The 27,322-nt window shown below is 45.9% G+C and overlaps 1 protein-coding gene across 1 annotated transcript in view; it reads right to left on the reverse strand.

Moving 5' to 3' along the window:
• Positions 1-27,322, reverse strand: part of MAP2 (microtubule associated protein 2) — a 284,313-nt gene that overhangs the window by 17,052 nt on the left and 239,939 nt on the right. Inside the window, exons 13-15 of the mRNA XM_054970128.1 lie at positions 25,619-25,680; positions 13,706-13,859; positions 10,239-10,582 (exon numbers count right to left, since the gene is read on the reverse strand). Of these exons, the coding sequence (XP_054826103.1) occupies positions 10,239-10,582; positions 13,706-13,859; positions 25,619-25,680 (560 nt within the window). The remainder of the gene's footprint in view (positions 1-10,238; positions 10,583-13,705; positions 13,860-25,618; positions 25,681-27,322) is intronic.

Genomic DNA, 27,322 nt, shown 5'->3' on the forward strand with positions numbered 1-27,322 from the left:
TGAGAGTATCTGCATGGCAGGAGCGGGGGGGTGGGTGGGGGATCACAGTGGTCTCTTGGTCTGGGTGCTGTTAGCTGTCATTTTGATCCACGCCCCAGCCAAACCCTCTGGAAAGGTAAGCGAGGGATTAAAATGTCTGCTTTGAGCTGGCATAGTGCAGCAGCTAAGACGTGGCTCGTTCAAAGCTCAGCTCAGCAACAAACTTACATCTAGGACTCAGGCTGCCTTTAGAAAGCAGGCCTCCCCTATAGGGCCCCATGGCCCAGAGTGCTAAGCGGTAGTACTGCAGCCCAAGCTCTGCTCACGACCTGAGTTCGATCTTGGCGGAAGTTGGGTTCAGGTAGCCGGATCAAGGGTGACTCAGCCTTCCGAGGTCGGTAAAACGAGTACCCAGTTTCCTGGGGGTAAAGTGTAGATGACTGGAGAAGGCAACAGCAAACCACCCCGTAAAAAAAGTCCGCCAAGAAAACGTCATGATGCAACGTCCCCCCATGGGTCAGTAATGACTCGGTGCTTGCACAGGGGACTATCTTTACCTTTTACCTATAGGGCAAAGGATAATAGAGACAACACACATCAAGTGCTGAGATCAGCTGATATATGTTACACAGATATCATCCTCATCATTATTATATCTTCCGCTTGGAAGTCGACTTCCAGCCTGCTCTTGCTAAACAGAAACCAATCTATTGGTCTAAGGCAACGTTTCTCAAACTGTGGGATGCTGGTGGCCTATGATGGGTCTCTGTGGGGTCTACAAGTCCTTTGTCTTTATTTTTATTGTACTTCATTTATAAAGGTAAAGGTAGACCCCTGTGCAAGCACCGAGTCATTACTGACCCATGGGTGGGGGGGACGGGACGTTGCATCACATTTTCTTGGCAGGCTTTTTGTTAATGGCAGGGTGGTTTGCCATTGCCTTCCCTGGTCATCTATACTTTACCCCCAGGTATATCCTTCATTTATATTCTCTCCAGTGAGGACCCAAAGCAGGTTACATCATTCTCCTCTCCTCCATTTCCTCCCTCACAACAACCCTGTGAGGTAGGTTAGGCTAAGAATATGTGATTGGTCCAAGGTCACCCAGCAAGCTTCCATGACTGAGTGGGGAACTGAACCTGGATCTCTCAAGATCCTAGTCAGTCTCTCTAGCCCCTACACTATCCTGGCTCTCTCTTTGTAAGAAGTGAGGGCCGTCATATGTTATGCTATCTGGCTAATGTGGAAACGGGGCTTTCTCTGCTTTCTTGGAGTGGTGGCAGAGACTCTGACTTGGGGAAGGGGATGGAATGGAGTTTCTAAAGGGTAAGAGTTCATAGAGCTGCCATACCTGCAGTCACTTTACAACAACAACATTCGATTTATATACCGCCCTTCAGGACAACTTAGGCCGTTTCCACACTGCCTATAAGTAGCGCGTGTCAGGGCTTGCCGCCGCTGCCGCTGGGCGTGGCACTGGGCGGTCTGCTCCTGACGTCACAGGGGGGCCAGGGATTCTGCAGGACCCTGCTCTGTGGAAGGAGGGGCGGTATACCTCACCCAGACTCCCTCTCAGTCCACTCGCTGGCCTGCTCAACCTGGCCTGCTTACCCTCTGCGTCCTCCTTCATCTCCTCCTTCCAGAACTCTCCTCCAAACCTCCACCCTTGCATCTTACTGCTCTCACTCCACATCATCACTCCTCACTCACACCCACCACCACAGGGCTCTTCCCAGCCAGCTTTTATAGGGCTTCCTTCTACTGCCCCACCCCTCTTCCAGCCTGGCCTTGGGCTGCACCAAGCAGTTGCAGCTGGGGTAGCTGATCTGGCCCCACTGACCAGCACCAGCTGTGCCTTGTTCTCTGGCTGCCCAGCCTCCCTGCCTTGGCTGATTGCTGAAGGCATGTCCAGCTGCAGTCCCCTGGCTAGCAGCCCAGCCTCCCTGGCAGAGCTGATGGCTGAAGGTGGGTCCAGCTGCGGCTCCTTGGCTGGTTGCCCAGGGCTTCCTGCAGAGTGCCTCCAATAGCCCCACCTGGAGTGGCTTGGCTTTTGGCAACTCCTGGGCCAGGCTACTATTTTCTAGCTGGGGCATGGCTTTGGGTTGTTGGGGCTGCTGCTGCTTCTCCTCCTCAGGTAAGGTCTTTGGGTGGGTGACTGCTGGGCTCCCAATCCCTCTGCCCTTGCCCCCTTCCGCCTTGCCTAGCCCCCTTTCCCTCCCTAGGGGAGTGGGACTCGCTGGCCTCTCTCTGTCTCCCCCTGCCTCCTGAGGCCCTGGGCTTTTGCCCCTTGCCCCTGGCACCGGCAGGTTCTGGCTCCATTTGCCTGTGGGAGGGGTTGACCTGCTGTCCCCCAGCTGCCCCCTCTGCCTGCCAGTCAGACCGGTTGACCTGCTGTCAGCTGGCTGACCAGTTGACCTGCTGTCTGCTGGCTGCCCCCTCTGTTTGCCCGTCAGCCCGGCTGACCCGCTGTTCCCTCCTACCAAGTCTGGGGGCTGGGACCCAGACCCCGGACAGCGCGAGACTCACGGAAGGCTGCCGGCTTCCTCGCGCGATTTTTGACACCATCTGTTTACAAAACGCCACAAACGGTGATTTATGGCGTTTTGTAGTCGGATGGTGTTAAAAATCGCGCGAGGAAGCCGGCAGCCTTCTGTGAGTCTCGCGCTATTTATAGACCATGTGGAAACGGCCTTAATGCCCACTCAAAGTGGTTTATAAAGTATGTTATTATTATCCTCATGACAATTGCCCTGTGAAGTGGGTGGGGCTGAGAGAGTTCTGAGAGCTGTGACTGACCCAAGATCACCCAGCTGGCTTCAAGTGGAGGAGTGGGGACTCAAACCTGGTTCTCCAGATTAGAGTCCTGCTGCTCTTAACCGAACTTTGACTCAAGACCACCTTGGAGAACTAGCCAGAAAACTTGTTAATTGGTTGTTGGGATCCAACAGCCCAGACCTAGAATCTATCATTCTCTAAGAAACACCAAGAATAGAGAACCCGAATACAGTCATCACAGTTCTTTCCAGTGGGAAACGAAATTGCTTTCCATTCTGTTTTCCAGAACAGCTGATTTCAGCGTAGCAAGAGAACAAGCCACTCCTTTGCATCCATAGATAGGAGACAACAGTGGTTTTCGACGGACTACTGCAAGTTCAACTTGTGTATAACACTGGCCTTTTTCTAGTTCTACTAGATAGGGTTTATTTTCTGGGAAAAGAGGTGGGGGAACTCAGGACCGCACAATGACATCACTTTGGGTCAGCTGGAACAAGGGGGGAGTTTTTTAAAGTTTAAATTGCCCTAGTTGAAAATGGTCACATGGCCGGTGGCCCCGCCCCCTGATCTCCCTGATCCCCTGATCTGTCTGGAGATCAGGGGGCGGGGCCACCGGCCATGTGACCATTTTCTAGAGGTGCTGGAACTCCGTTCCACCGCGTTCCAGCTGAAAAAAAGCCCTGCTACTAGAAATTCTGAAAACTTTTCCAGGCCCCTTCCAACAACTGTTCTGCTGGCCTCTCTCTAGAAGTTCTTAACCGATAAGGAAGTTTCGTGCTACATCTAGTGCATAATACATTCCAATAATAGTGTGAGCTTGATTAGAACTCAGATGAAGTTGGGGAATTTTGAGTTGTGGTCCTGGAGTGTCAGCTGCTCTCTGACATTTTAAGTCATGTAAACCCAATAAAACATTTTTCTTACTGCTGACTTTTAAAGAAAAGTTGGTAAGGTCTCACTGTATTATTCTGAGGATGAGAGAAGCATCTTGGGACATTGACAGTTTGCCACGCTTACTTTGAGAAGGGGTTACCTGGTGTGTGCTAGTGTAACTGGTAACTGGTTTAGCCCAGTAGGGTGGAGTCAGTAGCCAAAGCAGACAAGTTGAACTCTTTACCTTTTCAAAGACATGGGGCCAAACTACAAGTGACGAATGACACTTGAACAGCAAGTGTATTCCTCCCTGTTCACTTGCCGTCCACTTGCTCTCCACTCGATCCACTTGCCGTTCAAGTGTCATTTGTCACTTGTAGCTTGGCCCATGGATGGTTGAAAGTTTTTGTATGGTTGCACTTACGAGTTTAGTTAAAGAAAAAAAATAGTTGTATTGTATTAATTGTTAAAATGTTGTAATTTTTTCCCCTTAACTTCCCATTGTGTGAAAGTTTGAACCCATACAAAGAGAAGTTACACTAGCAAGGGATGAGGGAGGGCTTGCCTGGATTAGTGGATTTTTAAAAATTTAAATGGGGGTCCTTGAGAACTGTTGGTCTCGGGGAAATCAAATCTCACCAGGGCCGATTCCACGTGGCTTACCTGAAGCCGGAACGTTGCGGGATGTTGCGGAACATGCCGGCAAAAATGTGAAAGATCGCGTTTTCTCGCATGAGTTTTGTACGATGTCGCGCAAAACTCGCGCGAGAAAACGCAATCTTCCACGTTTTTGCCAGCATGTTCCGCACCGTCCCGGCTTCAGGTAAGCCGTGCGGAATCGGCCCAGATGCAGCGCTGGTGAAATTATTCCCTCCTCTATTCTATGCCAGAGAAAATGCTGTGCTGCAGGAGCCAAACCAGATGTTATGCTAAATATGCAGCTCACAGAAATCAGCGGCCACACATCGAGTTGCCCCCACCCCATAGTCCGGTAGGACACCACCCAGGATGGTGTCATGACTCCCTACGACCAGCCCAGCGGAGGACCAGTGGGATCAGGGAGGGCCTGACGCTGCAGAGGCACTGCTGACCACACTCCAGCAGCGCCTGTCAGAGCCTGCAAGAGAGACATCACCGCCAGCCTCTGAGATAACCACTAGGCATCTGCCATCCAGGATGACTTTAGCCCTTCAGGACGTGCTCCTACCCTACAAAAGCAGCTGTGGCGGAAGGCCTGTGCTGAGGTGACACAAAGGAAATGAAGTGCCAGACTGGCAGGGTGCAATCCTAACCTGAATCCAGAACCGTGCCCTGAGAGTAATACTCCTTTGGCACAGTCTTAACAGCTGCCAGCAAGCATAGCTGAGCCAGATCAACTCCCAGCCTAATTAAGCTGAAGCCTGAGAAAGCTGCATTCCTGGGTCAACTGGTCCATTAGGTGGAAGCTCCGGTGTACACTCCCATGTCCAGCTAGCTGAGCCTGAAGCCTTACTCCAGAGAAGCCTAGACCCAGCCTGCCTGCAAAGCACAGGGCAGGTGGGCTCAGGCTGACATGGCATTCCTGTTGTCATGTCTGCACCTCATCCATGCCATTATTTTAAGCTGAGCTGTTACAATGAGCCCTTGCTGTTACTGTGAACCACTGTTGATGCTGTACCTTGATGTCCTATTGCCGATGCCATAAACTGCCTTGCTTTCACAGGCCTACTAAAGCAGCAGGTGCCTTATCTACATGCTTTGAAGCTCCCAGAGCTTCTGACCTTGTAAACTGTTCGTTCTCATGAATCACTGTGTTTCAGCTTTAATCTTATGCCTTCCTAGTGTCTAGACTTAATATGTAAAACTATGCGAGGAGTACTCAAGACTGTTTCGTGCCAAAAGTTATGTTTTACTGTTGGGAGGGGGGATGAGCAATTGTGCTCTATAAAAAGAATGGTTTTCACACATTTAGGTATTCCTGTCAACTTGCTTTTCTGCTTGCTTTTCCTCTGAGCAATCCTATGGACATATCTGTGGATTGGAATTGATTCCTGAATAAAGCCTTTCAAGCAAGATTGTGGATTTCTTGCTGTGAGGGTACAGGGGTCTATCTGCTATGGCCTGTCATCCATGGACTGACACCTGTATATATTTCTAGCTACATCAGAAACAGTGTTCAAATATATTTCTGGTGCCTTGTCTGAACATTTCTAAAAGTTTGGCCATTTTGGATACCTTGGATCTAATTGTGTGTATTAACATTAGGCATGTTTGCACATATTCTTGGGGAGCCAGTTTGGGGTAGTGGTTAAGAGCGGCAGGACTCTGATCTGGAGAACGGGGTTTGATTCCCCACTCCTCCGCTTGAAGCCAGCTGGGTGACCTTGGGTCAGCCACAACTCTCTTGGAGCTCTCTCAGCCCCACCCACCTCACAGGGTGATTGTAGCGAGAGGATAATAATAACACACTGCTCTGAGCGTGGCATGAAGCTGTCCTGAAAGGCTGTATATAAATTGAATGTTGTTGTGCTGGGGTTACTTACACCCTGTAGGCTGAATGACAGTGGGAGGCCCTGCTACGTCTGTATGCAATAACAGAGAAAGTGTTTCTAATCACAGCACATGGAAGCGACTTCTCTTTCCCCATCAATTCAGGAAAGGGGACTTGGGTCTTTCTTCCACAGTGGGATTCATTACCAGGGGCAGGGTGGGGAGAATTTTCTGGAGTTCACCCGTTTCATCACCACCTCATGAAAGAAGACTTATCCCAGCCATGGGCTGAATTTTATTCCCCGCAAGTTGGAATCACTAGCCCCTCATTTCTGTGGCTGTGATTCAGAAACAAAAGTCATCAAAATGCTAGCAGTGCTTGGCACACACTGCAGATTTCTCTTCTTGCTTTCCTTTTGCAAAGCATTAATGCCATCCAGTTGTTTCTGAATGCCCTTCCCTGCCATACTTTCCATTCCTGATGGATAACGTGTTAAATTCCAACCACAACCCATCAGGTTTAGCTGACAGCAATTTGCCTCTACGTTTGGCCAAGAATGAATATTTGTATCCAGCATTCCCTTAAGAAAAACAGCCAATTCTCTCCTGGCTAAAAAACAAAACTACAACCTCCTTAGTTTTTAGCTCTATGTAAAGCCAATCAAAACTTTCTTGAGGCACATGGGTGAGCATAATTACAATATTACACGTTTTAAGATGGGAGGCAGGCTTCTTATGAGGAGACCAGGGGAAAACAGGAGTCTCTCAAGACTTCTAGTAAAGAGCCCAGTAGCACCTTTAAGACTAACCAGCTTTATTGTAGCGTGAGCTTTTGAGAGCTACAGCTGTCTTCGTCAGATGCACCCTGACGAAGAGAGCTGTGGCTCTCGAAAGCTTATGCTACGATAAAGCTGGTTAGTCTTAAAGGTGCTACTGGGCTCTTTACTATTTTGCTACTACAAACTAACACGGCTAACTCCTCTGTCTCAAGACTTCTGTCTTCCATTTGTTGCTGCCACTGAAACCTGTGGTATGGCTGCTGAATAGTTACAGAATGCCGGAGGGGTGTGTGTTAGGGGCTGTTTTGTGCGTATTGGGTCTATCATTTTGACCAATGATATCCAGATGGGAAGGAAATAATTGAAACCTGGTATTGTATTATAAGGAGTCCATAGTATATCCCATGTTCTATATTTGGTGATTTTACTAGTCTCTGTGATAGATTATGTTTTTACTGTGTGAGTGTGATGTGAATGCATTAATGATATTTATTAATGCTGCCCTGTTCCTATCTGTAATTTTAATCTCATTCTGTATGGACTCATTTCTGTATTTAAAATCTTATATTTTTATATAGGCCAATAAAGGCTTGCTTGAGCTTGAGCTTGATATTTATAGCGTAAGCCACAGATGAACGATGTTCGCCACAATGCATTTGGCATTCTGTTTTGTACATAGGTCTTTGCATTCTGTTTCTGAATTGTTATATTAAATCATTTGTGTAGTGCCTTGTGCTCACAATTGAATTGTCATCTGTGTATTGTATTGCATACTGCCTTTTGTTGCTTTCTCAACCTTTTAGTTCATCCCATACCATAGAGTTTGCCCTCTGAAGCTGCTATTTTCTCCAGGGGAAATGTAATAAAACAACAACAACAACAACGTACTTATATACCACTCTTCTGGACAGATTAGTGCCACACTCCGAGCTGTGAACAAAGTTAGTGTTATTATTATCCCCACAATACAGCTGGGGCTGAAAGGAGTGGCTTACCCAAGGCCACCTGCAGAGTTCATGGCAGTAGTGGGAGTTGAACCAGCAGAGTGCTGGCTCAGAGCCCAGCCACTTAACCACTATGTTATAGCAGCTCTTATGTACTCTGAAGATCAGTTGTGATTCCAGGAAAACTCCAAGGCCCACAAGGAAGGAAGCAACCCTAGACACGGAAGCTCTTTCTCCTAATTAGTAATTTCTCAGGGGTGAGGAAAAATGCACTCTGCAACGGCTCAATGAAATTTTTATCTTGCCTTAGCTCATGAGTTCCATGGTTGAGTCCAGATGCTGGGGAGAAGCCCTAATTAGCTTTAACACAAACGTAGCCCTATTCTGCAACAGGCCAACCCTGCAAGATTGCAGCACAGATGTGTGACAGATGGGAAACTTCAGCCCATTATAACCTCTCCAAGTCTGTCTCTGGAAGACAGCTCCAGCCCACTTCCATTTTTGGCTGCCCTCTGGTTGCAATCCCACACAGTTCTAAACCGAAGAGGTGAAATTGACAGAGCCTTCCGGGAGGCAAAGATGAGATTAACAACCCTGCGAGGAGCGATCTCCACCAGCTCTGTCTTTTTAAACTGCCATTCTTGGTTAACATTGTGCCTCCCTACGCTTGAGGAACACGCGCTGAGGCATCTCATGTAGAGAAATTCACAGATGGGTGAGAATTAGATATACTGATAGAAAAGTATCAGTGTAAGGCCTGGTAATGGTTCAGTGGTGTTGGTTTGTTCCTGGCTATCTCAAGAGGCAGAGGTTCAGAAGAACCTTTCTCGGCCTGACCCAGCACAGACAGCCACTGCTAATCAGAGTAGACCCGATTGAACTAGACGTACCATGGGTCTGATTCAGCAGAGCACTGTTGCCTATGTGCCTATGCGCGCCTGGTTCATTTCTTTTAGTGCAAACACTTCTCTACAGATAGAGTTAAACACATTATCAAAATACAAAAAATATCTAATAATGAATTTAACATACTTAATTATTTTAAAGAGATCATGCATTGCATTGATTGGATTGCATTTTACAAACACATTATGTGAAAGCGTCCCACCTATGCACCTGTAAACAATATCATCTGATTGTTATTTCATTCATTTTCTAGGAAGCCCTCTGGGTGGAAAATGTATCAAGAAGTTGCTGCTTTGACCCAGTTTAAGCTATACTGGGAAATAGTTTGATGATATAGAAAAACACGTAGCCTAGTCATTCTACAATCTGATGATATATAAAAACGTATCGCATGCACATTAAATATTTTAAATGTTTGTCATTGTTCAGTCCAAACTGAAAAGCATTCTTATCTGTCAGAAGCCCTAACAACCTTCCCTCACTATGATTATAAACCCCAGAACAGAGAAGAGGTTTTGATGGGCCTTGGAAACCTATTCAGAAGGAAACCCCCTTCTTTCCCCTTCCAGTTCTCAAGCCAGCGCTTTGCTCTGTGGCATCCCGGGAGGAAGCTTTCCACAGAGGCCAAGGTTTCAATGCCCCCAACCCCCCTATTGTTCATACTCTCCACCCACTTATTGCTGTGGCAAAGTCTCTCAGGATCTAACAAGAACAACAACAACCTTCGATTTATATACTGAGACCTAATTGACATATGCAGGAGAAAGAAGAACCCAAACTCAAACCACCCATAACCCTTCAGTGGATTCCGGTTCTGAATGATCCTTTACCTAAGAATACTCTGTGCAAGTAGAAAACTAGCACAGCAGGGAGAAAGCTTCTCCCCCACCCTCTTCTTTGCTTGCGGTGCTGTTCTGTCATTTAGCATGGGAAACATTCCATAATGGGATCCTCCACCTGTGGTATGAAGTTCGTTCTCTCACATTAGGTCTCTGCAGCCTCATTCTCCTGATGTGTAAGCCAGGCCTGAGAGCGAGTGAAGTAGTTCTGGCAGCTACCTGTCCATCCCGCACCCCATTTTCTAGACTAGTCACAATGGCATACTGATTGTATTAGGCTACCTAGGCTACATGAAGAAGTTAGCTCTGACTCTTAAAAGCTTACACTCTGAAAATCTTGTTGGTCTCTAAGGTGCCATTAGACTCTCATCCTGCTGTTCTACTGCAGACCAGACAGCTACATACCCAAGCTGGGCTACCTATAAAAGATAAATTATTTATGAATGCAAGTTTGGCAGGACCTAACCCTGGGAGAGTCCTAAATCGGAAGAGCTGCACAGCAGAGAAAATTCCCACAGGGCCACTGTGGAAGGAGAAGCCATTCCTGGTGAAATTCTTTTCCCTATATAATTCTTAAAGGCACAGGAACTCTCTAAGTGGCCGGAAATTTGCAATAGTATATCCAAGTGCTGCTGCTCAACATGTCAATTACCGTAAGAATGGGAAAGCCTTACCTGTCCCCCTTTAGGCTGATATTTGATGTTCTCCGTTGACCCAATTTTGGATCTGACGTTCTTGAGATCGGGCAGGGGCTGGTTTATGAGCCGCAGTTGCTTGGGGGTGGCTGGTGATTTCGGAGGTGTGCGTATGATAGCAACTTTCTTCTCAGTGGGCACCAGAATAGCAGATTTGGGCGTACCCGGTGTGTGAGGGGTTCTGGAGTAGCTGGGGGTCCCAGGAGTGCCCGGAGTACGGGATGAATAGCTAGGTGGGGTACCAGGAGTGATGGCGGTGGATCCGGGAGTAGTTGGGGTTGACGTGCCGCTTTTCCCTGTTCGGCTGCGAATAGGCTCTGATCCTGTATTGAAAACAGAGCGCTACATTTAAAACTATAACGTTGACACCATATTTTCAAGAGTACTGCCATTTAAGAACACTTGATAGAAAGACTGTTCCAACATGAATCTCTGCAGACCTAATCTCTGAAGCTTTTCCATGTCACTGGAGCAATAACTACTACTGCTACTGTTATCGTTTATTTATTTACTTATTTACTTCATGTGTAGTCTGCCTTTCTCACTGACTCTCAAGGCGGATTATACAATGTGTGTCAATACAGTCAATATTGAGAGCCAGCTTGGTGTTGTGGTTAAGAGCAGCAGGACTCTAATCTGGAGAGCTGGATTTGATTCCTCACTCCTCCGCTTGAAGCCAGCTGGGTGACCTTGGTTCAGTCACAGCTCTTTCAGAGCTCTCTCAGCCCCACCCACCTCGCAGGGCGTTTTGTTATGGGGATAATTATGATATACTTCGTAAACTGCTCTGAGTGGGTGTTAAGTCATCCTGAAGGGCGGTATATAAATCAAATGTTATCATAATATCATCATCATCATCATCATCATCATCATCATATTAAAGACATTTCAGTGAACATGTACATGCAAATTTGCCAAGATTTAAAAACCAGCAGAAATCCAATACAGAGCTGAAGAAATGAGATTACATATTATGAAAAGCCATTCAATCAGACTGCAAAGATTTCCAATAGGCAATGCAGTAGGAGTAGGATTGTGTGTGCACGCAACTGCCATTAAGTCACAAGTCTAGCAACCAGAGAGGATTTTCCAAGCAAGAGATGAGAAAAAGTGGTTTGCCATCATGTGCCTCTGTACAGCAACCTTAGAGCCAAGCTATAAGTGACGCCTGACACAGGTTGGACACTTGTCAGCTTCCCTCAAGTTTTGATGGGAAATGTAGGCGTCCTGGTTTTACAGCTTGGCTCTCCATTACAGCTTCAAGACCAGGATGCCTACATTTCCCATCAAAACTTGAGGGATGCTGTCAAGTGTCCAACCTGTGTCAGGCGTCACTTGTAGCTTGGCTCTTAGACTTCCTTCTGAGATTCAGAGCTCTGTTCTTCACACTGGATCTCAAGGGCCATGAGGCACTCATGAAAGCAGATTTTTCCTGATCGTCCCTCCCTTCAGCAGCTCTCTATGGCTGTCTGAAAAACAGACCGTGCCAAGGACTGGCACCCTCTCATGGACAAAATGCCACCTGTCTGAGACAGCTGCAAAAGGAGGGTAAATTCAGATAAATCCTTCCCCTTCCACCACTGGAGGATGCCAGTTTATAGGATCCGGCCCTAGAACATTTGCAACACTTCCTAAATGGCAAATCTACGAGCCAGTTAAAGTTAAAAAGATCACATAAAATGAACTGGATTGGGGCAGTTTTAAGTACTTATCTGTAAGTGTCTGAGGAACTCATGCTTAGTTGTAGAAGAACAGTAGAAGAAGAACATTGCTGATATGAATGTTATGGGAGATATAAAATCGTGCCCAGCATCGGACTGTACAGTGTCTGCCTGCTTTTTTCCAGCTGCATCCGAATCATTTCTGCCCATAAATTACAGAAACTCTTGGACAGTGTCCTTTCTAAACCAAAAACCACAGCATTTTGCATAGCCTAAAACTTTCTTCTGATACACTAAAACCTGAGATTTAATACATAATATTTATCAAGCCCCTGCAACTTCTACAACAGCTAAAGACGGCTAAACAGACACGGTGAATTCCTTCAACACAAGTGTAAAAGTGAGGCAGACGCAGGACAATAAAGGGATGGAAAGGAGATTTAAAACAGGAGAGGAAGTGCATATGGAACCAAAGTGGGGGCAGGGAGGGATGAATTTGGGGAAAATACAGATCAAGGCAAGCTTTAAATGCACCCAGCTCTGGAATGAGTCTTGCCTGCCACCTGGTTTCTAGTAACCCCGTCTCTTTTCCTGAAGTCCATTCATCCTTCTTCCCATCACCTCCTGTATATTCTGCACAGGTTCAGGCACATTTTGTGAGTTTGTGTATGAGTGGGTGGATGTATATTGTGTACTGAATGCCTGAAGAAGAATGAGGTGGTAAAATGGGCTGCACTACCCCAGACTTCAGGAGGGGGAAATATTATTTTAATACTCCCCCCATCTATAAATTTCCTAATAAATTCTCTGTATGTTGGATCTTACTATGTAATTTTTGCATTGTTTAATGTGTTGTGGTAATAATTGTGCTTTGCTTCAGTTCTGTTTTCAGGTTTCTGGTTGGTTCCAGATTTCTGCACTCCAAATCCTATTGCATTGTTGATTGGGTGTCCCATCCTGTCAATTGCATTGACTTACTCTGTGTTATCCACCCTGGGTCCTAGAAAGATGAACTATAAATAACATAAATAAATACATAAATACTTTGGGTTTAAAGTAGTATATCAGGGAGAAATGATCCAGCTTAGCTTTTCACATGCAGTGGAAGTTTAGGACTTCCAAGGAATTACCGATGTTAGGGAACTTTGAAAATGTAATCCCTCACTTGCCATCTGAATGGTGACAGCCCAGTCTTCTACCACTTCAGCATTCTGCCACACATGTAGAACAGGCCTCAGTTGCAGTTGTTCACTACTGAGGAAAGTGAACTTTCCATACACTCACAGAAAGTAGGTTAAGGTATATCCAAGGCACCAATTAAGGTTTTGGGGTACCTTTTTTTCTGTGGTTTGGGGATATTTGTGTTGGTTTGGTTTTGGTACAATAGAAATGTGTGTACCTGTGAATCCTATGCTTCCTGAGAAGCAGAGACCTAAGGCTTGACAAAAAGAGGACATGCTTTGGTGTCAGCAACAATGGAGATGGGTAGAAACAAGTAATGTTGGAAGCTGTGTTTCAGGATAACAAGGAGGGGTCACCAGGAGTGAGGCAGGCAACGGGGGGCATGAATTGTACATCTTGATATGAACTTTTCAGCTAAGAGTCTGGCAGCCAGCGATTTCATATATTATTAATCCAGGTCCTTCTTTTATAGGTCTTCTCCTTTATGTAAACACACACGTAGACCACCTTTAAGATTCAGAGGCTTACATAAAATCCATCCCAAAGCTGAAGAAAATGTGGAGAAAGTAATGTTAAGGAGAGATTAGGTATGAAGAAACATACTTGTAGTCCGTCGTACTTGTGAGGAGATGGTGCTGTTCAAAGAGAAAGAATTCTCATCTCGTTCTCTATCCCCTGAGATGCCTCTCCGGGTAGGTAGAATAGAAGAGGGCCTCGGTAAAGAGGAACGCTTTTCTGGACTCTTGGTTACTCCATCCTGGCAGGAACAAAAGACAGTGTTTTTCTTTAAAAAGGCAGGAAGAAGTGAAACGAAGAGTCCAAGACTGTATGCAGCTTGACAGCAGCTCCCCACCCCACCTCCACAGCAGCAGCTTCACAATCAGGGCTTTTTTTCAGTGGGAATGCGGTAGAATGGAGTTCCGGCACCTCTAGAAAATGGTCACATGGCTGGTGGCCCCACCCCCTGATCTCCAGACAGAGGGGAGTTTAGATTGCCCTCCGCACCACTCCAGTGGCACGGAGGGCAATCTAACCTCCCCTCTGTCTGGAGATCAGGGGGCGGGGCCACAGGCCATGTGATCATTTTCAACGAGGGCAATTTAAACTTTAAAAAAACTCCCCCCTTGTTCCAGCTGACCCAAAGTGACGTCATTGTGCGGTCTTGAGTTCCACCACTGAGTTCCACCACCTCTTTTCCCAGAAAAAAGACCCTGTTCACAACTATACCACAGCAAAACTGATCTGATCGAGCCTGGACACTTCAGTTTTCAATTACCTAACATGAAGAGCTGTTTCTTGTCTCCCAAAAGAAATCCAGCATTGACCTAAATTTGCTTGTAGCTAAGATTAGTGAAAGGAACATCAACAGCTTCATACTGAGATGAAGGCAAAAGAAGTTACTTTGTGGGGAAGGGGGGGCACCTTGCCTTCTGTTTCCCTGTGACTGGGTCAGTGTCAGCCCCAGGTTTCTTTTTTTTCCCTTCGACTTGAGGCAAAAATGTTCAAATGACATCTCCTTGACACATCTGAGAAGGAGAGAAATTCTCCTTGTGCTGGTCGCCCTTACGACTCATTTGAACAGATCAGTCCTGAAATCACTTTTAAAGCAGGAACACTTAAACAATGGCCCCAAAGCTGCTAAACCTGTCAGCGTTTTGGCTGATTGTAATCAAAGAGTGTGGAGTGAGATGAGCTTTTTATTTTTGTGGGGGACCCAAGGGGCCCAGGGTCCCCTGATCTTAAGGGGATCGTGGAGCCATCTTTGCCAACTGCTCACGAAGTCCGCAAAGCACGTGGCACCTTGGCACCTTTAAGATGAGAGCAAGGAACAAAAAAATCCCAGTGGTACAGTGGAAAATGTAATCCTATTTGAATATACTGCCCCAGGGTGGGTATATTCGAATAAAACTACGTTTTCTACTACATCACTGCTTTTTTTGTTCCTTGCTCGTGAGTCCATACTTGGTGCGGCTCTCTTCTCTGGCACCATTAAGACACGGCCTGCTGGCCAACTAGTGGGCAGTGACTGGCTCTTTCAGCCCTAGGGTTGCCAGCTGCCAGGTGGTGGCTGGACAGCTCCCAGAATCACAACTGATCCGGCGGTTACAGCTGGTACAGAATGCAGTGGCGCGTGTTATCACGGGCTTGCTGATGCGTGAGCATACAACACTGGCACTGCGTCAGCTGTACTGGTTACTGGTGGAGTACCGAATCAGGCTCAAGCTTTTGGTATTAACCTATAAAGCCCTACGTGGACTGGGACCGGCGTATCTGCAGGACCGCCTCTCCCTATATGAACCCCAGAAGACCCTCCATTTTAGTGAGAAACATCTATTAAAGGTCTCTGGCCCCAGGGAGGCCTGCCTGGCATCGACCAGGGCCAGGGCCTTTTCGGTCCTGGCCCCAGCCTAGTGGAACGCTCTGTCTGAAGAGACCAAGGCCCGGCAAGATTTGTTGTCTTTTCGCCGGACCTGCAAGACGGAGCTGTTCCGCCAGGCATATGGGTGGTGCTAGGTGGAGCCCCCCTGGCCGGTTGATGATGGATTGGGCCCTCCCCACCACCAATACCCCCATTTTAAAAACTCCTTTACTGCGAAGATGCTCTGAAGTTGATTTAAACCTGATCAGTGGAATTCTGTGCTGTTCTTCTGATGTTTATATTTTTACTTCTATTTTAACTGTGTAAATTTGGATGTTTTCGTATTGTTAATTTACAATAACTGTTTTATATATTTTAACTTTTATGTATTTGTAACCCGCCCTGAGCCTGCTGGAAATGTGGGGAGGGCGGAATAAAAATCTAAAATGAATGAATGAATGAATGAATGAAAGCCAGAGAGATGAGTTCCCCTGGAGAAAATGGCTGCTTTGGAGGGTGGACTCTGTGGCATTATGTCCTACTGAAGTCCCTCTTTTCCCCAAACAGTGCCGTCTCAAGGTTCTACTCCGCAAACCTGCAGGAATTTCTCAACCTGGAGTTGGCAACCCTGAGAAACCCACTGCCTGACATTCCACTGGGAGGCAGTGTGGAGCTAGAGCTGGAGAAAAGAGGAGATTTAGAACAGGCAATAGAGCAGCTTCCTATGGGAAGGGTTCAGATCTCATTGGAGTGCCAGAGGGGTGGAGCCTCCAAAGGGACTGGCCCTACATAAGGCAGAGAGAAATTGGCCAGGAAGGACACTCTGGTTCTTGGTCTTCAGGTTGACAGGAGCAGAGTCAGGAGAGATTCGCAGACCAAGGATGGAAATCCCATTCCCATCCTGTCTTATGCTTGCAGAAGGGGATTGGCGGACGGGGTGACCCAACAAAGCCCTGTAGAGCAGGACTGAATACCCCACCATATTTATATCATATTCAGCACTCTGAAAAAAAATTGTTTGTTTTCAGCCCAAATGGTACATATAACAGATATATCCCTAGGAACTTAACGAAATCCCATGAAAGTAAACGGGTGAGGGGGTGCACTATAGCTCAGGGGTAATGGCCACTTGCATAAGATCAAAGTGCTAAAGCTTTGTTTCTCCTTTGCATCTTCTAGAGGAATTGCAGGGTTCGGTACATTATGCTGCATATGGTAAATTCCGTGACGCTTGAGTGGCTGGTTATTCAGGCATTAAAGCTGTGCAATAATTTTAAACACAGCTTAAAGGGCTATAATGAAAGTTTGCAACAGGCTCTTCACTGCAGCCTTGAATAGTTCCCATCTGTTTTCTAGTCTATAATTTTACTGATTTTGATCATTAATCCCAGTCTTGGCCTTGAGTGGATCGATAGCCATGGGCTCCCCATAAATAAAGGGGAAGCAAGCGTACTTTTTTTAAATCAAGAAAACCTTAATTATTCAAGGATGCTGTTTTTATTCCCAACTCTCACCAGTTTCAGACAACAATCCCAGTTATATTCATTCACTTTGTTGAAAAAGGGTGGCAAAATTTTTACTTTCCTAACTCCATCATTGTAAACTGAGTGTGTAAGGAAGCTAGATTACTAGAATTTTGGCAGTCCAACCAGAAATAACTACATCTTTTAGTTTCCAGTATGGGATTCTCGACAGCCAGTAAATTCTTGATTTCGGCAGGTTCATCATTCGAGCCACTGAATTTTGCCCTATGTTGTTTCTGACACTCTATATTAAATGGTGGCCTGCCAGGTTCACAGGGATCTCTAACTGTAGCCCATCACACTTTGCTTAGACTTTGTCTCTGCTGGCTTTGCCTCCCAGAATTGCCCAAGAGATGAAAAACCTTTGAAACAAACACTTGGTAACCCAGAAAAACAATCTTGGTAGCAGGGGGACTATGGGAGGACCCTATCTTTCAATAACAGCACTTCCTACAGACATTACAGGGGTAGTGTAAATCCAGACCAAGGCTTTTTTCCAGATGGAACGCAGTGGAACGGAGTTCTGGAACCTCTTGAAAATGGTCACATGGCTGGTGGCCCCGCCCCCTGATCTCCAGACAGAGGCGAGTTGAGATTGCCCTCTGCGCTGCTGGCATGGAGGGCAATCTAAACGCCCCTCTGTCTGGAGATCAGGGGGCGGGGCCACCAGCCCTGTGACCATTTTCGCTGAGGGCAACCCACTGAGTTCCACCACCTCTTTTCCCAGAAAAAAAGCCCTGATCCAGACTCCTGCGGAAATAGCTTCAAGGTGCTACCCATGAATTTGGCCCAAGATACTCTATTATCTTAATTCCTTTTCTGACTGGCGTGCCACAAATGATTGATTGATTCTGGATCAAGGAAGCATCTCATTATACCACCACAAATTGTTAACATTCAGCAGAAATACAGAGAAAAGCCACTGGAATTTATGTTTGCCTCTCTCTGAGTCTCCACTCTGGTAACTCTGCTGCCTTACCTGAGTGTCTGCATTTGAATATGGCAAGCAGTCTCTCGGGCCCGCTGAAGAGGGCCGTGCAAAATAACTGTCTGTATCGAGCAAAGTAACTCTTTTAGTAGAAGTTAGTGAGCAAGCTGAACTGGGCCTTGGAGGAAGCAATGACTTTGATCTAACCTTTGAGGCAGGAATCTTTGACAAAGAAGAGGTCTAGTCATGAGAAAACAAACAGAAGAAAACACAACATGAAGGTGAATGACGAGGACAACGGAAAATGCATGCAGTATGGAAAACAGACCACAACACCAAAGCAGCATATGTGCAAACTCTAAGACATGCACAGGCATAAGGGGGACTGTCTTACTTTAAGCAATAATGCAAATAATAATCTAGTGGCCAATTCTCACGTTTTACATAGGGTTACCAGTTCTGTGGTGGGAGCTGGGGATCCCCCGCTCCCACTTTCCGTCCTCCACCACCCCTCACCTGGCCGGCAGGGGGAAAAGGCACGGGAACAGGCCTCCTGGGTGCCCTCCTGGGGCAGTGCGATGATGTCACTCCTCGGGAGTGATGTCATTGCGCCAACCCAAGAACGCTCCTGTGCTTTGCAGCAGGCCAATTTTCAGTTCTGGGTGTCAAAACTGACTAAATCCCAACAATTTTGGCTTAACTGTATTGGTGATTTCCATATTTTAAAAATGAAAACAAGCTGGTAAAAATCAGAACAAAACTTCTGCAAAATAATGACCTAACTTTAAAGCAGTGTTCACACTCCCTGTTGCCCCTGGGCAAAACTGCACCAAACTATTGTTTCCTTAACATTGGAAATTGAGCACTTTTGTTGACATAATGATAAAGCTATTTGAGGATACATGGGAAGGAAAAATGCTAAAGTTCTGCACACGGAATGAGGAACACCAAAACCCGAATTTCTGTTTTTGTAATCTTAGTGAAATTGTTATCTACCAGAGATAATAGATTGGATCTGTTGAGCTTTCTGCTTGAGTGACATGAAGGTGAGTAATTTAACCTGACTTCTTGTATGTACCACAGTGGATTACCCATGAAGATCCGCCATGAAGATCCCCAGATCCCCAAGTGTTCAGTGGTTGCTATGAAACAAGAAGGCAGGGCCACCTTCAAAATCATAGATTCATAGAATCATCGAATCATAAGGTTGGGACCTCTAGGGTCATCTAGTCCAACCCCCTGCACAATGCAGGAAATTCACAACTACCTCCCCTCCCCTCACCCCCAGTGACCCTTGCCCGGAAGATGGCAAAACATCGCCAGGATCCCTAGCCAAACTGGCCTGCTGAAAATTGCTACCTGACCCCAAGGTGGTGATCGGCCTTACCCTGGGCATGTAAGAAGGGCCATGAGAACTAAGCACTGATGTAGCCCTTCCTGCCCTCCCTCTCATGATCTGCCTAGGTTCAAAGAATTAGCACTGCTGTCAGACGGCCAACTAGCCTCTGCTTAAAAACCTCCAAAGAAGGAGAGCCCACCACCTCCCGAGGAAGCCTGTTCCACTGAGGAACTGTTCTAACGGTCAGGAAGTTCTTCCTAATGTTTAGCTGAAAACTCCTTTGATTTAATTTTAACCTATTGGTTCTGATTCAACCTTCTGGGGCAGCAGAAAACAACTCTGCACCATCCTTTACATAACAGCCCTTCAAGTACTTGAAGATGGTTATCATAAAGTCTGTATAACTTCTATATAATTTATAGATGGAGAACCTCATTAAAATGAATTTTTCTTAAAATCCCTTTCAGTCCCTTTAAATATGCCTGATTCCCCCCCCCCCCCAAATATAAAATCTGGACCCAATCCATTTCCCTGCAAGTACAACCAGCCACAGTGAAGGGAGAAAAGGGATCAACTGAGTTCTATCTCCCTTCTCCCCAACCAAGGCTGTATGCACACCGAGGCAGAGAAAGAAGGAAAGAGCTTCGCTGAGCAGCGCGTAATGAATGTGCGCATGGACTATGAGCCCACAAAGTGTGAGCTGTGCCCCTATTTTTTTCTAACGATCCCCGTTACCCAACCTTCTGAGGAATCCGTTTCTTTGGAAATGAAAAGGAGAAGCTACAACTTTGTCTATTTTTACACAGCCATTCTTTTATGTTAAATCTTAGACATATGCCTAAGGAGACGCTTGCGTCAGAGATTGTTCCCTCCAACAGCAACTTGTCTGAGAGCATCAGAAACCATATCTGAAACTTGTTCAGATCATAGAAGTGGTCTGTCCAGGGACAAGCAGGCTGCCAGCGAAAGACAAATTCTCTTGATAGGCCACTGGGTTTTTAAAGCATGGCCAATGTGTCTGCTTTTGAGACTGACCAAGGAAACAGGATTATCTTTTTGAGCTGGGACGGAACATAACAGGAGGGATTAAATGTGACAACCCCTTCCAGTCCCGTATTCTGTCTCGTAACAGTTGTCAGCCAAATTTTCCAAGAAGCTTGCAAGCACAGTATGAAGGCAAAAGCCCTCCCTTTACACCTCTCATAGCAATTACTATTTAATGGCATACCGCCTCTGAACATGAAGATGCCATTTAGTTAATTGGTATTATCTTTTTACAACTTTAGTGTCGGTCATTACCAAGTGACAATACATTTTATAAGTTAATTATCGATCTAGGATTTTTCGAGTGTGTTTTTATCCTGCGCTTTTTGGAAGGAGCTCGGAGAAGCCTTGATGGCTCTCTTTTCCTCATTTTATCTTCAAAACAACCCTGTAAAGTAGGTTAGGGTGAGAGAAAGTAACTCGATCAAGGTTACCCAGTGAGCTTCACGGTATTGTTGGTATTTGAACCTGGATGTCAGAGATCTAAGTCCAACATTGTAGCCGGTACAATACATTGGCTCCTGCGATAGCTCACATTAGCGAAGGGGCTGTGGCTCAGTAGCAAAGCATTTGCTCGGTATGCAAACAGTTCCAGGTTCAATCCCCAGCATCTCCAGATAAAAGGATCAGGTACTAGCTGATGTGAAAGGCCTCTACCTGAAACCCTAGAGAACCACTGCCAGTCTGATCAAAAAGAGTCCAGTAGCACCTTTAAGACTAACCAATTTTATTGTAGACAATACTATGATGGACCAATGGTCTGATACAGTATACAGCAGCCTCATGTATTCATGCATCATTCTTGATGCATTGGCAGCCAAGCTCAGTAACCTCTCAGATCAACCATAACTGTTAAACTGAAGGCTGATGTGTCCATCAATGTCTTCTCATTCGTGAGCAGCAGAAAAGAGCAGGAGTCCAGTAGCACCTATAAGACTAACACAATGGCTGCTTCCACACACATTGGATAATGCACTTTCAATGCTCTTTAATGATCATTTGGAACTGAGTTTTCATGTGTGAAACACAAAATCCACTTCTAAAGGACTGCTAAAGTGCATTATTCAAGGTGTGTGGAAATTGTGGTAAGGTATGCGCTTTCAAGATCCACAGCTCACTTCTTCAGATACAGCTAGAATGTGAGTCCAGCTGTCCAGATATCTTGGAGAGTGATTGCAGAAGTCGAATGATAATAGCCAGAGAATGACAATGGCAGGCATGATGGGATAGGGTGGGATATGCAGAGGGGTGGTGGGTGTGAAGAAATCAGCACTGGTAATGAGCCAGGAAGCCTAGGTCTCCATTCAGACAATGCATCCACCTGGACTGAATCGAGGTGCTACTGGACACTTGCTCTTTTCTACTGCTACAGACAGATTAACATGGCTACCCATCTTGTTCTAATTTGTGAGTGTGAGGAATCATTATGCAGCCACATTGGTTCCTCAACCAGGTCCTTCAGTGGCGACAGGGCAAAGACTGGGCTGCACTTCATGTCATCTCAGAACTTTTTTTCTGGGAAAAGAGGTGGTGGAACTCAGTGGGTTGCCCTCGGAGAAAATGGTCACATGGCTGGTGGCCCCGCCCCCTGATCTCCAGACAGAGGGGAGTTTAGATTGCCCTCCGTGCCGTTCGGCGGCACGGAGGGCAAGCTAAACTCCCCTCTGTCTGGAGATCAGGGGGCGGGGCCACCAGCCATGTGACCATTTTCAAGAGGTTCCGGAACTCTGTTCCACCACGTTCCAGCTGAAAAAAAGCCCTGTGTCATCTTAATTTGTAAGCGCAACTGTCTATCCTGGTTTTAAAATGCAACTGTGGATGAGTTCACAAGTGGATTCCTGATGGGCAGGGATTATCTAAAAAGACTGTGGATTATACTGTGCAGTTTATTGATTACAATTGTAAGATATTACGTGCAGACATCTGCTGAAAAAACAATGGTCCTCGCTCTAAGGGAATTGCCCTGTAATTAAACCCACAATATAATTCATAAGTATCTAAAGGTAAAGCTAGCAGTTTGGGTTGCTTGCTTTCATATGACAAAGAAGACCGAAAAGGATCCACTTTTTAAATCTTTCATAAACTATTGTAAGTGGGCTTTGAGGGTCAACCTCACTGACTTGGTTCTGGGATGATGCATGTGAGAAACAAGGGACGTGGCACCAGAGGGGCACTAGTCAAAAAGCAAAATTATGAAGGTAACAGAATAACAACAACAACATTTGATTTATATATTGCTCTTCGGGACAACTTAAGGCCCACTCAGAGCGGTTTACAAAGTGTGTTATTATTATCTTCATGACAATCTATCTGTGAGGTGGGTGGGGCTGAGAGAGCTCTAAGAGAGCTGTGACTGACCCCAAGGTCACCCGGCTGGCTTCAAGTCAAGGAGTGGGGAATCAAACCTGGCTCTCCAGATTAGAGTCCTGCCGCTCTTAACTACTACACCAAATGGTGCCAAGCTCTGACAATGAGGCCAATACCCCAAACCCTCCACTTCTTGGCTAGGAGGCAAGTCCCACTAGATTTACTGGAGCTGGCTTCCAAGGATGGGCAACTGAGGGCCAGTCCAGGAACCCTATGAGAATAGTTGCTGTAATCAGGTCACAGCTTGAAGAGAGATTTCTTATCAGCAGAATGAAGTATCTGCATGTAGCAGGAAACATTATCAATGATCTTGCCACCTGAAAATTACAACTTTGGCTGATGGTGGGGATGGGTGAAAATCTGAGGTTCGGGAAAGGGCCGAGCATGGTATGTTCATCTATGTATTAAGACCTGTTATTTAATACTGTCAAGAAAACTGTGGCCTGTGAAAAAGAAACCAGGAAAAGTCTAATTCAGAGCCAAACTACAAGTGACGCCTGACACTAGTTGGACACTTGTCAGCTTCCCTCAAGTTTTGATGGGAAATGTAGGCAGCTTGGTAGAATGTTGGACAAGTGAAAGTTGAAAAGTCCATTGGACAGCAGTCAGAGAGCCAAGCTGCGAGACCAGGATGCCTACATTTCCCATCAAAACTTGAGGGAAGCTGACAAGTGTCCAACTAGTGTCAGGCGTCACTTGTAGTTTGGCCCTTAGAAGGTGTCCAAACTGTTATCAACACAAAATGCACAGGCACGGGGGCCAAGCAGATGCTGAGGAGCAGCTGTGGTTTGTTATTTAGGGGCTGTGCTCCATTCACCTCTCATGTGCCAGAAGAAGACTAGATTATAGAACAAAAGGCCACATTCTATTGCTAGAGGCAATTGATCATCCCAGCACCCTTTCCTTATCAGCGCTTGAGGGAAAAAGGTGTAGTGGTTAAGAGTGGCGGGACTCTAATCTGGAGAACGGGATTTGATTCCCCACGCCTGCACTTGAAACCAGCTGGGTGACCCTGAGCCAGGCACAGCTCTCTGAGAGCTCTCTCAGCCCCTCACAGAGGTATTGCCATGAGGATAATAAGAACACAGTTTGTGAACTGCTCTTAGTGGGTGTTAAGTTGTCCAGAAGGGTAGTATATAAATGGAATGTTATTATTGTTGTTGTTGTTGGAAAGTAAGCAAGAAAGCAAACAAGCAACAAAATATATAGTACAGGCCCCAGAAAATGGCTCCACCTGTCTGCAAATCTTTTTTTTTTCTTTTAACGATTAGATCTTTCAAGCAGTTGCAACATGAAGCAGAGGTAGGTGTAACACCCAAATCTTCCTCCAATATGCCCAGATCTAAGCTTTACTACCCGAAACAATTACTTATGAGGGGAAGACAGAGAAGACCATTGGAGGGGGAAGTCCAGGTGGCTCCCCTCTCGGGTGTTCCACCAGCTGCCTGTTTCTGAGCAAGGTGGTGGAAAGGGTTTTTGTCGCTTCCCTACTACCTCCACTCCCCATAAAAAGCCATTCCCGAGAATCTCTCTACACAATATTTTTGACTCGTGTTCTTCACATGTCAAGAGACGCAATGTTAGCCAAGAAGTGTAGTTTTGAAAGACAGAGCTGGTGGAGATCGCTCCAGAGGGGAAGGAGTCTCTCACAGCCCTCCGCCACCTACGACATGCCAGACTGTCTCCCCTCCCAGAGCTTTTACCCTGCCGCCCTTGCTGCTTAAAACTTTGAATTAACCGAGCCTTGGCAGGGCAAAGGCTCCAGAAGGGGAGACAACAGAGACAGCAGAGGGCTGTGAGAGAATCTGTACCCTCCAGAGCGATCTCCGCCAGCTCTGTCTTTCAAAACTACACTTCCTGGCTAACATTGCATCTCCCAACACTTGACGAACACGTGCCCAGGTGTCTCGTCTAGAAAGACTCTGCGTGTCATGGGATACAGCACAGGCAACATATGAAATGAACTGGCAGGCTGTATGTGCACCCCACCTTTCACCTGTATGTGCAACTCAACAGATGTACCCTTCTTTTCTTCTCTGTCCATTGATACAGCAGCATTATTCAGTGGCACCTTGGGCACTTGGAAGTCAGCAGTTTTCAGCGATTTTGCAAATGGCATGACCAATGGATATGGGGAGCTTGGGCAAAGTAGTTTTGTCATCAGAGCCATTAGGGCATAGCTTTAAATCCAAGTACTTCCAATTAAGGGAAATGTGGAGTGGACACCTCCACTATAAGGGAAAGAATTGATAGGTGATTGGGGCTATTGTGAATAGAGATGGGCACGAACTGGAAAAATACCGAACCATGTGGTTTGTGGTTCGTCAAATTTCACAAACCATGAAATTTCACAAACCTGCCCCTGGTTCGTGAACCGGTTCATTTGGTTCATGAAAAGTCACATCCAGGTCAGAAAATCATCAATTCCAGGTCAGCAGGTCACTTCTGGGCCAGAAGTTCTCTTCTGGGTCAGCAGAAGGTCTGCAGGAAGTCCATCCCCTGTTGCCTAGGAAACTGATTGATTGGCACCAGGCTGTCTGCAGTGATGAACCAAAAAACGAACCAAACGAACCAGTCTAAAGTTCTTGGCGCTTCGTCAGAAATGGGATCTGATGAACCGTGGTTTGCGAACCACAAACCGGCCTGGTTTGTGCTTAATTTTGGTTCGTATTTCGGTTTGTGCCCATCTCTAATTGTGAATGCTCCAAATTAAGTGAATTGAAAATTACAGCCATCATTTAATAATCTCTGACTAACTTTGTGATATATCACTTTTGCATTGTACAACAGTTATGAAGTTTTAATAATCTATAACTAAAGCAAAGCAGAGCGAATATGTTAAAAAATGGCAGATGGATTCTGAGAGTTCCAAAAAAAATGTCCATAAAAACATCTAAAACACACACACAAAAGAATGGACAGGCATGAATAATGCAGATATATTTTTTTTACTTACTGAAAGTTTTTCTTTTGCTTGCTTAAACACCCCAGGAGTTTGATTTGTTTCGCCTCCAGCAGCTATTGCGTAGACATTTTAAAAAAAGAAAAGAAAAACAAAACAGACTCTTACTGGTTGGAGACAGAATCTCAAAGACACTCTTTCAGTTTGAAGTACCATGCAACCTTGAGAAACAAATACATTCATTATTAGCAACAGCTAGTGCTAAATTTTTAAAAAAGAAACCATAAAATGTGAAAACCATGAAACTGGAAAACCACTGTTTTTTCCCCCCTGCACTGGGCAACTACGTAGAAAAAGATTATGGCTTTTCAAAACCACTTGTAATTTTGGAATTATTTGGGAAATTTGGATCCTATTCAAGCAACTAGCAACCACAACACCTGTCTCTTTTGGTAGGAAGGAGGTGTAACACATGGGCTGTGTGGGGTAATCCGAGGCTCGATGTGGCATTTTATGTGCATTTAGCACATTTACAGGCATGATTCGGTGAAGGGCAAAGCAAAAGTATTTCAAATAAATTAGTAATAATTACTACATCACTGAAAAGGCGGTTCTTAAGTGGTGTGTCATCAGTGACATGTGATTTGAATAGAAGTCATCACATACACACAGAGGCATGCTTTTGCATCAAAGGCACAACAGTGAACTTTGCTCTTGGTGAAGGACTGAAAAGGACAGGATTCCTAGAATCTTATTGACTTGTTTTTACCGACTAAGAGACTCTCCAGTGTGAGTGAGATTCCCATGTGTCCGTGGACTGACAGTGCAGTCTGAATCTGCTATTCAGACGACGTGTAATCTGGATTTCAAATAAGTACAATAATTATAGTCAACAGGACTAAACAATGAGCTTGCACCAGCTCGGACAGCAAGAGTCCTTAGTCTTCAGTCTACAAAACTATCTCACATCTCTGTCATGAGCAGTTATGAATAGATTCCCTGTAGCTCAGACAAATGAAGCATATCCGGCACCTTCTCCTATATGGGGCACCCTCTCACTTAAATAACCTTTTATCAATTATCTGTGGCAGGGCTTTTTTTTCTAGGAAAGGAGGTGGTGGAACTCAGTGGGTTGCCCTCAGAGAAAATGGTCACATGGCTGGTGGCCCCGTCCCCTGATCTCCAGACAGAGGGGAGTTTAGATTGCCCTCCGCGCCGCTTGGTGGCACAGAGGTCTGGAGATCAGGGGACGGGGCCACCAGCCATGTGACCATTTTCAAGAGGTTCTGGAACTCCGTTCCCCAGCGTTCCCCCTGAAAAAAAGCCCTGATCTGTGGTGAGGTGTACAAGAGAGAACAGAACACAGCCAGTTCCAACTGTAAACCTCCAGTGGGATCCATTCTTCATGAACTGCCTACATGTTTCATTCATTTTGCTACTACTGCTTCCTTCCCCGATATATTCTTCTCCTTGTATTAGACACCAAATATCCACTGCTGCAAAATGAATGAGAAATGCTTTCCTTCCCAACTTACCTGAAAGCATCACAAACACTCCATCTTGACCATAAGCCTGGATCATGGCTTCACCCTGTCCCTTGGAAGTCGGCTACCAGTTCCCTCATGCAAGAAACATGTTTAACCCTGGGGCAGACACCATGACATTAAAGAGGAGGAAGACACACCTAATACATGTTGGTCCCAGTCCAACAGCCTCAGCTGATCCTCCTGTTTGCCCAATGATATCAATGGTGTGATG

This window comes from Eublepharis macularius, chromosome 2 (genome assembly GCF_028583425.1).
Source record: "Eublepharis macularius isolate TG4126 chromosome 2, MPM_Emac_v1.0, whole genome shotgun sequence".
Taxonomy (NCBI): domain Eukaryota; kingdom Metazoa; phylum Chordata; class Lepidosauria; order Squamata; family Eublepharidae; genus Eublepharis; species Eublepharis macularius.